The 14,566-nt window shown below is 36.6% G+C and overlaps 1 protein-coding gene across 2 annotated transcripts in view; it reads left to right on the top strand.

Annotated features, from left to right (window-relative positions):
• Positions 1-14,566, top strand: part of LOC106090264 (neural cell adhesion molecule 1) — a 782,082-nt gene that overhangs the window by 464,736 nt on the left and 302,780 nt on the right. For both annotated transcript variants that reach the window (XR_009397497.1, XM_059364284.1), the window contains exon 5: positions 4,767-4,880. Coding sequence is in view for 1 of the 2 variants with exons in the window: in XM_059364284.1 (XP_059220267.1) it covers positions 4,767-4,880 (114 nt within the window). In the remaining variant the exon portion in view is untranslated. The remainder of the gene's footprint in view (positions 1-4,766; positions 4,881-14,566) is intronic.

The following is a 14,566-nucleotide window of genomic DNA, read 5'->3' as shown; positions in this document are numbered from 1 at the left end:
GACCTTTAATCGGCGGATCGGTCTTTATGGGGGGCTATATCAGGAAAAAGAATCTGTGCAAAGTTTCAGTTAAATATCTCTATCTTTAACTACTGTAGCGTGATTTCAACTGACAGACGGACAGACGGACGGAAATGTCTAGATCGTCTTAGATTTTAACGCTGATCAAGAATATATATACTTTATATAAGGGTCGGAAATGGATATTTCGATGCGTTGCAAACGGAATGACAAAATGAATATACCCCTTCCTTCGGTGGTGTGTATGAAAAGAATGTACACATATATAACCATGACGTTAAATTAATTTATAAGTAAAGAAAAACTTCTAGAAACCCCGAATAACATTTTATATATCAACAAGTAAAAGCGTGCCAAGTTCGGCCGGGCCGAATCTTATATACCCCTCCACCATAGAGCGCATTTGTCGAGTTCTTTTCCCGGCATCTCTTCTAAGGCAGAAAAGGATATAACAAAAGATTTGTTCTGCTATTGGAGCGATATCAAGATATGATCCGGTTTGGACAACAATTAAATTATATGTTGGAGACCTGTGTAAAATGTCAACCAATTCGAATAAGAATTGCCCTTTGGGAGCTCAAGAAGTAAAATAGAGAGATCGATTTATATGGGAGCTGTATCGGGCTATAGACCGATTCAGACCATAATAAACTCGTATGATGGTGGTCGTGAGAGAATCCGTCGTACAAAATTTCTCTCCTCTACAGGCTCAAGAAGTCAAGATCCCAGATCGGTTTATAAGAGAGCTATATCAGCTTATGAATGTATTTGAACCATACTTGGCACAGTGTTTGGATATCATAACAAAACACGTCGTGCCGAATTCATTCAAATCGGATAAGAATTGCGCCCTCTAGAGGCTCAAGAAGTCAAGACCCAAGATCGGTTATATGACAGCTATATCAGGTTATGAACCGATTTGAACCTTATTTGACACAGTTGTTGGATATGATAACAAAACACGTCGTACGAAATTTCATTCCAATCGGATAAGAATTGCGCACTCTAGAGGCTCAATAAGTCTAGACCCAAGATCGGTTTATATGGCAGCTATATCAGATTATGGAGATTATGGTAGACTTTTCAGTATGCAAAATCTATAAAAAAAAAAATAATATATATATATATATGTATTTATGTATTCATATATATATATATATATATATATATATATATATATATATATATATATATATATATATATATATATATATATATATATATATATATAAATATATATATATATATATATATATATATATATATATATATATATTTATATATATATATATATATATATATATATATATATATATATATATATATATATATATATATATATATATATATATATATATATAAATATATTGTTTACTTATAAATTAATTTATCTTCATGCGTATGCTTATATATATATATATATATATATATATATATATATATATATATATATATATATAAGCATACGCATGAAGATAAATTAATTTATAAGTAAACAAAAACTAGTTGAACCCCCGAATTACATTTTATAACTCAGTAATGAAAGATATGGTCTATGCTTAAAAAAAACCTAATGTTTGTCACTAATGCTTACAAGAATTTATCCCATAAAAATATGTACTTTTATCGTTAACAAAATCCAAAGTTTTTCAGAAAAGAAGTTTACATGGCGAAAATTTCTTTTATGTGAAATTAATTACAAATCTTACATACCATGGATTGCACCTGTCGAATTGTTGGCGCAGTATTTATTTGTAGGCAAACAAAGAATAATGAATAAAACGGAAGAGTAGGAGGAGGAGCTATATCAAGTTATAGTCCGATTCGCGGCCCAAGAAGCAAAATTGGGAGATATGTTTATATAGGAGCTGTATCGAGCTATAGATCGATTCAGACTATATTGCATATGTATGTTGAAGGCCATGGAAGAAACCGTTGTACAAAATTTCTGCCAAATCAGACGAGAATTTCGCCCTCCAGCGGCTCAAGAAATCAAGATACAAGATCGGTTTATATGGCACCTATACCAGGTATGGACCGATTTGGATCATACTTCGCACAAACGATTTGGATCATACTTGCAAGTGATAGCAAAATACGACGTGCAAAATTACAGCCAAATCGGATAAAAATTGCGCCTTTTAAAAGCTCTAGAAGTCAAAACCCATGAACGGTTTATATGACAGTAATATCAAAACATGAACCGATTTGGCCCATTTAAAATCCCAACTGACCTACACTAATAAGAAGTATTTGTGCAAAATTTCAAGCGGCTAGCTTTACTCCTTCAAAAGTTGGACAGACAGACGGACGGACATGACTAGTTCGACTTAAAATGTCACGACGATGAAGAATATATTGTATATACTTTATGGGGTCTTAGGCGCATATAACAGATAACAGAATGACGAAATTAGTATACCCCCATCCTATGGTGAAAGCAGGTGGCCTAAAACTACTCACTGTTTCAAATTTCAGTGAAATTGGATAAAAAATAATGCTTTAAAGGTCTTCAGAGCCTTTATCGGGAGATCGGTCTATATGGCAGCTATATGTAAATATAGTCCGATCCAAACCATATTTGAAGTGAATGTCGGAAGACCTAAACTACCCACTGTTTCAAATATCAGAACTTTTATCGGAAGATCAGTCTATATGGCAGCTATATCTAAATATAGTTCGATCTTAACCATATTTGGATCAGATGTTGGGTGGTCAAAAACTACTCACTGTTTTAAATTTTAGCGATATCGGATAAAAAATAAATCGTTTATGGGCTTCAGACCTTTTATCGGCAGATCGGTCTATATGACAGCTTAATCTAAATATATAGTCCGATCTAATCCATACTTTAGTAAGATATCTGAAGGATTAAAATATCTCACCGTTTCAAATTTCAGCGAAATCAGGTAATAAATAGAGCTTTTATCGGCTTCAGACCCTTTATCGGCAGATCGGTCTCTATGACAGCTATATCTAACTATAGTCCGATCTGAACCATGTTTAGGTTCGAAGTTGAGAGGGCTGTAACTACTCACTGTTTCAAATTTCAGAGAAATCAGTAAGTATGGGCTTCAGACTCTTTATCGGGAGATCGGTCTATATGACAGCTATATCTTAATATAGTTCGATATGAACCATACATAGGTCAGTTGTCGGGAGGCTTAAAATAACCCACTTTTTCAAATTGGGTAATAAATAAAGCTTTTATGGGCTTCAGACCCTTTATTGGCAGATCGGTCTATATGGCCGCTTTATTTAATTATAGTGCGATCAGAACCATATTTCAATCAGATGTCGGGAGGCCTAAAACTACTCACTGTTTAAAATTTCAGCAAAATCAGATGAAAAATAAAGTTTCTATGGGTATTCTATTATCCAGCGTGCATCAAAAAGCCTTATCTGTGCCAAATTTCAGCTCAATACCTCAAGTTTTGAAGCCTGTAGAGTGACTACAACAGACGGACGGACAGACACACGGACATCGGTTAATCGTCTTAGAATTTTAAGACGATCCGAAATATATATACTTTGTAGGGTCGGAAATTGACATTTCGATGTGTTGCAAACGGAATGACTAAATGAATATAGCCCCTATCCTACGGTGGTGGGTATAAAAAAACTATGATAACTTTTATGGATGTAGCTCGTTGGGTGTTGCCAATAGGACACATTTCGTCAGACTTATATGTAGCTACCATATAAAATTGTTCTTTGATTGGATTTCTTGAAACCCATGAATTTGATTCTTGCAATACGCACTACGCCTTCTAACTTTGCTTATTGTCATTATAGACAAAAAGCTAAAATGAAGTTCAAAAAGTTAGGAAAGACAAGACAATAGTGAACCGCAGTTAAGGACAAAAAATAGCCTTACAAATTGGATCGTCTTTAAATGTTTAATTTTTATACATACCACCGTAGGATGGGGGTATATTAATTTTGTCATTCCGTTTGCAACACATCGAAATATCCATTTTCGACCCTATAAAGTATTGTATATATATTCTTGATCAGCGTAAAAATCTAAGACGATTTAGACATGTCCGTCCGTCTGTCCATCTGTCTATTGAAATCACGCTACAGTCTTCAAAAATAGAGATATTGAGCTGAAACGTAGGCCCATAAAAGCCACATTTAACATCCGAGTTTGCTGAAATTTGGGGAAGTGAGTTGTGTTAGGCCCTTCGACATACTTCGTTAATTTGGCCAGGATCGGTCCAGATTTGGTTATAGCTTTCGACAGACAGACGGACACAGCTAAATCGAATCAGGAAGTGATTCTAAGCGGGTCGGTATACTTATCAATTGGTCTAGCTCTTCTCCTTCTTAACGTTGCAAACAAATGCACAAATTTATACTACTCTGTACCACTGATGTGGTGTAGGGTATAAATATCAGAAGATCGATAGACAATCACAGCGCATATATTTTATGGGATACTTTAGAAGGAATGCATAAAGACGGTAAAGGCATAACTTGTCAAACTTTTGGAAGTTGCCAGTTAGTCCTCTTGGGAGCTTCCTTTTAGAGGTTTTGAAGCGCTATTATCACGCCTGATTTAGAAGGTATTTCTTCCCACTGGGAGTATATTTACTGTACCCATTGACTATCAGTTATTAAAAAGAGCCATTTCTTGCCATGGTGTTATTAATCCTATCCCTTAAAATGATCAATTCAATTTATGTTTTTTTTATGTTGAATTATTGTCGTCTTTCATTGTTTGTTTTCATTTTTCATTGCAGTTCTTCCAGAACAACCCATTATATTGGATCGATGGGGTCGTCAATTGAATGGCACCAAGTTGGGACCGAAACAGGAAGGTGATGATATTGTTATAACCTGTCGCGTAGTGGGAGGTAAGTATCCGATAAAAAAATTAAAAAAAAAGTTTTTATTGTTTTCCTTCAAATGTCCACTTTTACGTTGTTGTGTGAAATCAAAACAATTTAATGTATTGTTCGCATTTTTGACGTTGAAGTTTTTGTTGCTAATGGGTTTGCCAAAAAAACGTAAACAAAAAGCAAAAATCTGCGAATGGCCATTCGATACGAAATCCAATCCCAACAACGTTTTTGAGGCCACATATGTCCAAGAGAATTGAGGAAAAATAACAATTCGGTCTAAGGGTTTAACTGCGAGGGGGTTTCTGTTGTTTTCATTGTATTTCAGCTTGATTGTGTATGTGTTTCTAAATTAAGAATTCAATTTCCCCTTTTAATCTTCCAAACCCATCAACGCACAAGGCCAGTGAAATTCAATGAACAGTTTGTATATATAGGTCTTTCCATAAAAACGTTCAGCCAATATCTATATCTATTGCTGCAATGTTTAGCAACTTAAGCGTTAAAAAGATTTCATCGTGGCACCACAAATGAAATCAATGCTGTGCAACTTAACAAAGAAAATATTACTTAAATTCAAAGATTTTTTTCCTTCATCGGAGTATTTGCTTAATGATTTCAAGATGAAGATGTATAATATAAATATAACCCTTAGGTTGATGACTTTTTTATACCCTCCACCATAGGATGGGGGTATACTAATTTCGTCATTCTGTTTGTAACACCTCGAAATATGAGTCTGAGACCCCATGAAGTATTCATATTCTTGATCGTCATGTCATTTTAAGTCGATCTAGCCATGTCCGTCCGTACGTCCGTCTGTCTGTCGAAAGCACACTTACTTTCGAAGCAGTAAATCTAGCCGCTTGAAATTTTGCACAAATACTTTTTATTAGTGTAGGTCGGTTGGGATTGTAAATGGGCCAAAATCGGTCTATGTTTTGATATAGCTGCACGTTTTTTTTTTTGTTTTGAAATTTTGCACGTAGTGTTTTGGTATCACTTCCAACAACTGTGCTAAGTATGATTTAAATCGGTTCATTCTCTGGTATAGCTGTCATATAAACCGATGTTGGATCTTGACTTCTTGAGCCAATAGAGCGCACAATTCTCATCCGATTTGGCTGAAATTTTGCATAATGTGTTTTGTTATAAAATGTGCTGAGTATGGCGAAAGTCAGTACCTAACATGATATAGCTGCCATATAAACCGATCCGGGATCTTGACTTCTTGAGCATCTGGGGTGCGCAATTCTCATCCGATTTGGCTGAAATTTTGTACAACGGCTTCTCTCATGACTTTCAACATACGTGTCTAATATGGTCTGAATCGATCAATAGCTTGATACAGCTCCATATAAATTTATCTCCCGATTTTGCTTCTTGCCCCCTACAAGGCGCAATTCTTATCAGAATGAATTGAAATATTACACAATGACTTCTACAATGTTCAGCATTCATTTATATTCCGAATCGGACCAAGCTTGATATAGCTCCAATAGCATAACAGTTCTTACTCAATATTCTTTGTTTGCCTAGAAAGAGATACCGCGCATAGAACTCGACGAATGCGATCCATGGTGGAGGGTGTACAAGATTCGGCCCGGCCGAACTTAGCACGCTCTTACTTGTTACAACCTTATAACATTGTATCGTATTTGCACGAGCTTTTATTTAAGATTAGACAAGATTAAAATAAAGTAAAATAAAGAAATGAAAATAATGCATGAAAATCACTTTTAAAAATAGCACTGTTATTTTTTCGATAAGAGTGTTTTCAATTCCTTCTGACAAAAACATAAAGAAATCAGCTAATTTTGTTGTCATTTGAATGAAAATGAAAGAAATTAAGTTGTTTTCACAACTTTATGATTTAAACAGATTTCTCACAAATTTAAAGCCATAAAAAATAATCATTTGCTCACATATTTAGGTTATGTTATACAAAAATGAAAAACAAGTGTGATAGCAAAAATGAAGAATCGGTTGTTATCTATCTATATATATAACAAGTAAAAGCGTGCTAAATTCGGCCGGGCCGAATATTTGGAACCCACCACCATGGATGCTGCTAAAAATTTATATAAACTAAATTTAGTTGATGGGCATAACTTTATTCTACATACCAATCCTCTATCTGCGGCTAGTAAGGGGTCAAGAAGTAACACCGGGAGATCGGTTTATATGGGAGCTATATCAGGTTCCAGTTGCTTAAGAAATTAAATCGGGAGATCGGTTTGTATGGGAGCTATATTAGGTTATTGACCAATTTGGACCGTGTTGACACAGTTGTTGAAAGTTTTAACGGAACACTACATGCAAAATTTTAGCCATATCGGATAAAAATTTTGACTTCCAGGGGCTCAAGAAGTCAAATCGAGAGATCGGTTTAAATGGGAGCTATATCTAAATCTGAACCGATATGGCCCATTTGCAATCCCCAATGACCTACATCAATTTTAAGTAACTGTAAAAAAATTCGAGCAGCTAGCTTTACGCGTTCGACCACTATCGTGATTTCGACAAACGGACGGCCATGGGTCGCAGATCAATATTTCGAGGTGTTACAAACGGAATGACTACGTTAGTATACCCCATCCTATGGTAGTGGGTATAAAAACGAATTTTTGTGTTATTTGTGTGTTTGTTTGGTTGTTCGTTTATTTCTGGGTATGTAAGTTTGTTCCTTACGAGGGTTGCCTTTATGTTTTTGTGTTAGGCAAACCTTGTGTCGCAATCTGCCAACTGACAGCTCTAGCGTAAAGCTTGACGTTTTGAGGTTATACGTACTCAGAACTTTTTAACATACGAGCGCTATTTGTGTTGTTTACAGTATCTTAAAAGACACCTCTCAAAAAATGGAATAAAACATTTTCGTGCGATTATTTTTTAGTTAGATAAAATCAGTGCAGTGATGAACTTAATTAAATTTTTGGCAATGAGGCTCCATCAAGGACCGGTGTGTATCAATGGTATTGTAAATTCAACCGAGGTAGTAATTCACTCCAAGACGAATTTCGTGAAGGTCGTCCCAATTCAGTTGTTGTTCCACAAACCATTGATGCTGAGCGCCAACTGATGTTGCAAGATCGTCATGTGACCTATCGTGAGATTGAGACAACCTTAAGAAATAGTGGGACCGACATACATTCAATATTGCATAAACATTTGACCGTCAAAAAAACATTGCTCGCGTTGGATCCAACACATGTCCAAAAAATTTTCGTGTCGATTGGTCGAAAGAAATGTTCCAAAAATACGAAACAACTGCATTTTTGAGCACTCAAAATGTGGATTAGATGAGTTATCTCTTGACGCGATGAGTCCTGTTTTGTTTTTGTGTTCTCTAATCCCGAAATATAAAAGGCAACCCTCGTCTTAACAGATTTTTTGAAAATTTTCACAGTTTGAGGAAAGTGGTCTGGGAGCAACAATAGACTTTATAGTTTTTTGGTATCAGAGGGGGGAGGGGGGGGGGGGGTACCCTTCTCGTTACCCTAAAAGTATGACCCAAAAATAAAAGTGGATCGATCGGGACAATATGGCACTGAAACGAAGGGTATTCAGGAGTAATAAGAAGTTTTTTTTTTTTTTTTTTTTTTTTTATTTATTTTCATTACAACTGAGTTACACTCATCTAGTAATTTTAAGATAGCGTATAGATAAATAATACAAACTAGAGAATTTAGCCTAGTTCGAATTCATTTTGTGGAAATAGTTCAGTAACTACATCCTAGTTCTTGGGATTTAGGGCCTCTTAAGGGACTAGATCCATTGGTATAGTTCTTTGAAGTCTTCTGGTGGTTGGATAGTTTCGAACAATATTATTTAAGTCAGAGTTAACGTGACTATGTAACTTGTTCGCATGTTTCAGGGCGTGAATGGATATTTCCTCTGATATTGTCCTCACTCTCAAGTCTCTGTGCAGATCGGTGTTTCGTATGTACCAAGGTGCATTAGCAATGGTACGAAGGATTAAATTTTGGGTTTTTTGAATCTTTTCTACTTCATTCTTGGCAGCGCAACCCCAAAGTTGTATTCCGTAGGTCCATATTGGTTTAATCATTTGATTATACAAAAGAAGTTTGTTTTGAATCGATATTCTATTGTCCACTAGCATCCAGTACAGCTCTGAGAATTTTATTTTTATTTCCTTATTTTTTTTCTTCACGTGCTCTTTCCATTTAATTTTAGTGTCTAGGGTCATTCCCAAATATTTTGCTGTGTTTGCGAATGGTATTACTTTACCATTTAGATATAATGGTAAATAACGAAGCTCTTTGTTTGTGAAAAGTATGTGGATTGACTTGTTTTCATTTAGATTCATCCTCCATTTGTTTATCCAAAGTAAAATGTCCGACAGAGCTGCTTGAAGTTTATTTGTAGCTTCAATTTCACTATTGGCAGTCGTAAGAATTGCAGTGTCATCGGCAAATGTTGCAATTGTTGCATCAGGCGGGTTTGGTATATCTCTGGTGTAAAGAAGGTATAAAACAGGGCCTAGGACACTCCCCTGAGGTACTCCAGCCTTTATTGGTTTCAGTTTTGAATAATTATTTTCTATTTTTACTCGAAAGTGTCTGTTGGTTAAGTATGATTCCAAGATTTCATAAAATTCCTTTGGGAGATCGTTATGAAGTTTGGTTAAGAGCCCTTGGTGCCAAACTTTGTCAAATGCTTGTCCCACGTCTAAAAACACGGCAGAGCAGACGAGTTTGTTTTCAATGGCTCTTTCGGCTATATCAACTATTCGGTGAACTTGTTGTATAGTTGAATGATTATTTCGGAATCCAAACTGATGGTCAGGTATGAGAAGCCTACTTGTTAATAAGGGACGCAATCTTTTTAATAGCAACTTTTCAAATATCTTTGACATAACCGGTAGTAGCGATATCGGACGGTATGATGTTATTTCATGATCAGGTTTTCCAGGTTTCTTGATTACGATAACTTCTGCAACTTTCCATTCTAATGGAACATGTCGCAGACGAAAACATGCATTTATTATAAATAAAAGCTTTTTAACAGCTATATGTGGAAGCTTTTTAAGTATTTTGGTTGTTATTAAGTCATAACCTGGAGATTTCTTAGCGCTCAGATCTTTGGCGATGAGATTTTCTAGCTCTTTAATTGTAGCTGGTTTAATGACTTGGTTGTCACATTTTTCTAATTTATAAGTTTCTTCATTGTCAGACCTACATTCAAGTGGTTTAAATATGTTGCTAAAATAATTTGCAAATAAATCTACTTTTTCTTCGGCTTTTTTTACCCATGATCCATCTACATTTTTAAGTGGTGGAATGGTTGGGGAAGCTTGATTTAATTGCCGCGTGGCCTTCCATAGATTGTAGTTGGTTTCTTTGGTTGCTGTTAGGTTTCCTAAGTATCTAGACATAGCCTTATTTTTTGACTCCTGTGTGATGCGTTTGAGTTCATTAACAAGCCTGTTCAATGTTCTTTTATTTTCGATTGTTCTTTCTCTTTGCCATTTCTTCCTAGCTTTTCTTTTCTTCGATAAAAGGTCTCTAATTTCCTTCGGATATGTGCCAGTAGTGTTGGTATGACTTGTAGTAGGAGTACTTTCCCATGCAGACGTTTGTATTGCGTTGATGAAGCTTGTCAACTCTTCATCAATTTGATCTTTGGTTCTAAGGGGAATCTTTAGTTCAATTTTCTCAGACAATATATATTTGAAAAATTGCCAGTTAGTACGATTATTCGAGAGAAAACTTGGAGTTTCTTTTTCGATAAAATTATCACTGACGGTCATTATCACTGCAGAATGATCCGATGATGATAATGCAGCTGTGTTCTCAATGTAAATAAAGTTTTTAGGTATATTTTTAGTAACAAAAAAATCAATTAAATCTGGAATACGTTGCTCATTCGATGGCCAATACGTAGGCTCGTTTCCTGAATATATCTCACATTTTAGAGCTCTGCATGCTTTGTGAAGTTGGTGTCCTTTGGGTGTAGTTAATCTAGAACCCCAGAGTTTGTTTTTAGCATTGAAATCTCCTCCTAATATAAAGTGATTTTGAAAACCTTTTAAAACTTCAATGTAGTGTTCGCTTTTAATGTTATGCCTTGGAGGTGAATAGATAGCACATATTTTAAAGGTCTTATTATTTTTTAAGCTCACTGATACACATGCAATTTGAAACATTTCATTCTCTATTTTCTCTTCTTCTTGGTGTTCAATATTATTTTTGATTATTATTGAGGCTCCTCCTCTCGGTCTTTGGGAAGGATGAACTGCATTATAAATCATGTACCCTTTGACACTGACATGTGTATGTCTAGTCAGATGGCTTTCTGAGATTAATAATATATCAATTTTGTGGTCGTTGAGAAAATATTCTATTTCATTGATGCGGCTCCTCTTCGGAGTTTTGATCATAGTTTACGATGTTTTCATCAACCATGGAAGCGCTATCACTATATCTTTCATGTTGAAAATCGTTATTGGAATGCAATTGTTCTTTAAGGGCAATGTTTTCGTGCTTCAAATGTTGTAGTTCAGCAAGAATGTTATCAATAGAATGCTGCATTTCATGAATTTGCTGCTTTAACATAGTGTTTTCATTCTGAATAATCTGTATTCTATTACCTCGTAAAGGCGTTCCTCCGCCAGGAGGCGGGTTATTAAAACTCATTTTAAATTTTAAACCGTTAATAACAGGGTGACTATATGTATATTTTCTTTAAAGTCATGAACACCACCACAGTTGTTTGAACTAAGTCTGGCAACACCATTTGACTGTCAGACTGAGAAACAAGATCAGCTGCTGTTGTTTTATTTCTTATCACAAGGGACAGATATAGTTTGTTTTTTAATCGTAATTTTGAGTTTTTTCACTAGTGGTGAGTTTCTTTTGCATCCAAGTGTGTTTTTCTTTTGCAAAATGTTTTGCCGTTTGTGTGCACACCCGACAATTCCCGAGAAGAGATAATAATCGATGCACTACCCAGGAGTGTAAGGAATTTTTTGCACTACTTTTAATGGTGATGGTATGTTATGTTTATATTGTATTTTGTATACGAACGGAGCGCTTTGATAACACGACCACAACAGGTGATAACTTCTGATAACTCCCGAACTACTGAAACGAAGGGTATTCAGGAGTAATAAGAAGTAAAATAGAGAGAACGATTTATATGGGAGCTCTATCGGGCTATAGACCGATTCAGACCATAACAAACACGTTCGTTGATGGTCATGAGAGGATCCGTCGTATAAAATTTTCGGATAATAATTGCGACCTCTAGAGGCTCAAGAAGTCTAGATCCCTGATCGGTTTATATGGCAGCTATATCAGGTTATGAATCGATTTGAACCTTATTTGACACAGTTGTTGAAAGTAAGTATAAAATACGTCATGCAAAATTTCAGCCAAATCGGATAATAATTGCGACCTCTACAGGCTCAAGAAGTCAAGATCCCAGATCTGTTTATATGACAGCTATATCAGGTTATGAACCGATTTGAACCATACTTGGCACAGTTGTTGGATATCATAACAAAACACGTCGTGCAAAATTCATTCCAATCGGACAAGAATTGCACACTCTAGAGGCTCAAGAAGTCAAGACCCAAGATCAGTTTATATGGCAGCTATATCAAAACATGGACCGATATGGCTCATTTACAATTCCAACCGACCTACACTAATGAGAAGTATTTGTGCAAAATTTCAAGCGGCTAGCTTTACTCCTTCGGAAGTTAGCGTGCATTCGACAGACAGACGGATGGACAGACGGACGGACGGACAGACGGACAAAAAGACGGACGGACATGGCTAAATCGAAATAAAATGTCGAGACGATCAAGGATATATATATTTAATGGGGTCTCAGACGAATATTTCGAGTAGTTACAAACAGAATGACGAAATTAGTATACCCCCAATCCTATGGTGGAGGGTATAAAAATGTGGTCCAAGTAACTGGGGGGCCGCACCAACCCCAAAACCCCCTATAATAAGCTTATTGGACGATCATGACAATTCGAGTCCCAAACGATAGGTATTAGGGAGTAGATTACTAACAGGGTCTTGAAGGAGGAATAGGCTTTATAATTTGTCAATATTAGAAGGGGGCAAACCCTCCCCGTTACCCCAAAAACACCACTTAAAATGAAAAGGGGACCGACAGGGTCACTATGGGTATCAAATGGAAGGTATTTGAGAGTAGAATTCGAATATTGCATTAAAAATTGGGATCAAATATCCGAGGGGTCGCCCAACCGCATAAACTCCCCCGAACATACACATTAGAAGTACATATCAATATGGGACTTAAATGTGTCCGTCATAACAGGTCAGACAGGACAGACTAAAGGTTGCCAGCAACGACTTTTGCAGAAGCTGTGAGGACGTCGAAGAAGAAGAGACTATAGAACACTTTCTGTGTGTGAGTCCTGCACTGTCAGTTAGAAGGAGTTCCGCTTTAGGTTCGACCTAGATGGTTCAACGGTAGGAACTAGAAGACATCTTCCTTCTTCTGTACCTGTGGTATCACAATGGACGAAAACGTCTAAGTGAGTCTGGGGGCAGACTGCCACTTAAACCTAACCAGCCATGCAGGTCCTAGGCACGCAGTGAGAATATAGGCCAAATGAGGCGCCAGATAGTCGGCCTTCTTTTGTAGTAACGCCGAAAATAATATCCCATCAGGTCCGGGAGACTTAAATGGTTTGAAGCTCCTCAAGGCTTCCTTGACCTTAAATTCCCTTATGATAAGCCTTCGATCAACCTCATTATTCCAAGACTCTGGTGTCTCCGTGAGTCCTGTCATATACTGTTGAAAATGCGTTTTCATCAAAAGCCTCGACATGTCCTCCGTTGTTTCTGCTCTCACTTCCATGTCGTCTAGTAACGTTTCAGTTTGGGCATGGAGTTATATAAGTCTTGCATAACTTTGTTCGCATCTTTTTCAAGTGGGTCTTCAAGCTTTTTGGCAGTCGATCAGAGCTTCTGACAGTTCTTTGAAATCCTTAGTGCGAAGCAATTAACTACTCAACCAATGATCAGCCTGTGCATGAGAAATTAAATAACAGATTTTACGCAACCTGTACCAGGATTCAGGCATCAGAATAGTCGCAGGAAGAGCTAGAATGGTACGAAATTTCAAGCGTGTATTGCGGATATGCTTGAACTTTACAAGGGGATCCCACTCCTCTCAGTGAAGTGACGGAAGACACGAGTGAGGTGGAAGAGAAACTTCATGTCATCTCTCCAGCCTCCAATCCCCAGCTTCCTTAATTTCAGTTTTACCATTGCTGAAGGCTGCTTGCAATTGTCACAGTTGGTCTTTAAATCTTTCTCAAAGAAGTGCTTGTTGTTTAGTGATTTAGTCGACCCATGGAGCTAATCGTCTATGAAAACGCCAAGAACGCGATCCAGCATATGATGCTGGCAATTGTTGAACTTTGCAGCAGTCGAACTATCTTTTTGTCAGTATTCACTCTTGTTGAATCGGCAACTATCATACCAATTGATGTCTACAGGTTGAACTCATCTAACACAGTCTAGAGTCCTTCTGCGATTCTGTTCTCAAAGTGCTTGCTCCACTTCTTCATGCTAACGAAGTAATGCTTCCCCGAGGTGCTTTCTTTTAGATAGCTTTGTGGATTCCTGGCTGAAATATGGGGTCGCCGATCAGTATTTCGAGGTGTTACAAACTACGAATGACTACATTAG

This window comes from Stomoxys calcitrans, chromosome 3, assembly GCF_963082655.1.
Source record: "Stomoxys calcitrans chromosome 3, idStoCalc2.1, whole genome shotgun sequence".
Taxonomy (NCBI): Eukaryota; Metazoa; Arthropoda; class Insecta; order Diptera; family Muscidae; genus Stomoxys; species Stomoxys calcitrans.
Note: the sequence above shows the minus strand (reverse complement) of the source record. Positions and strands in the feature narration are given on the sequence as shown.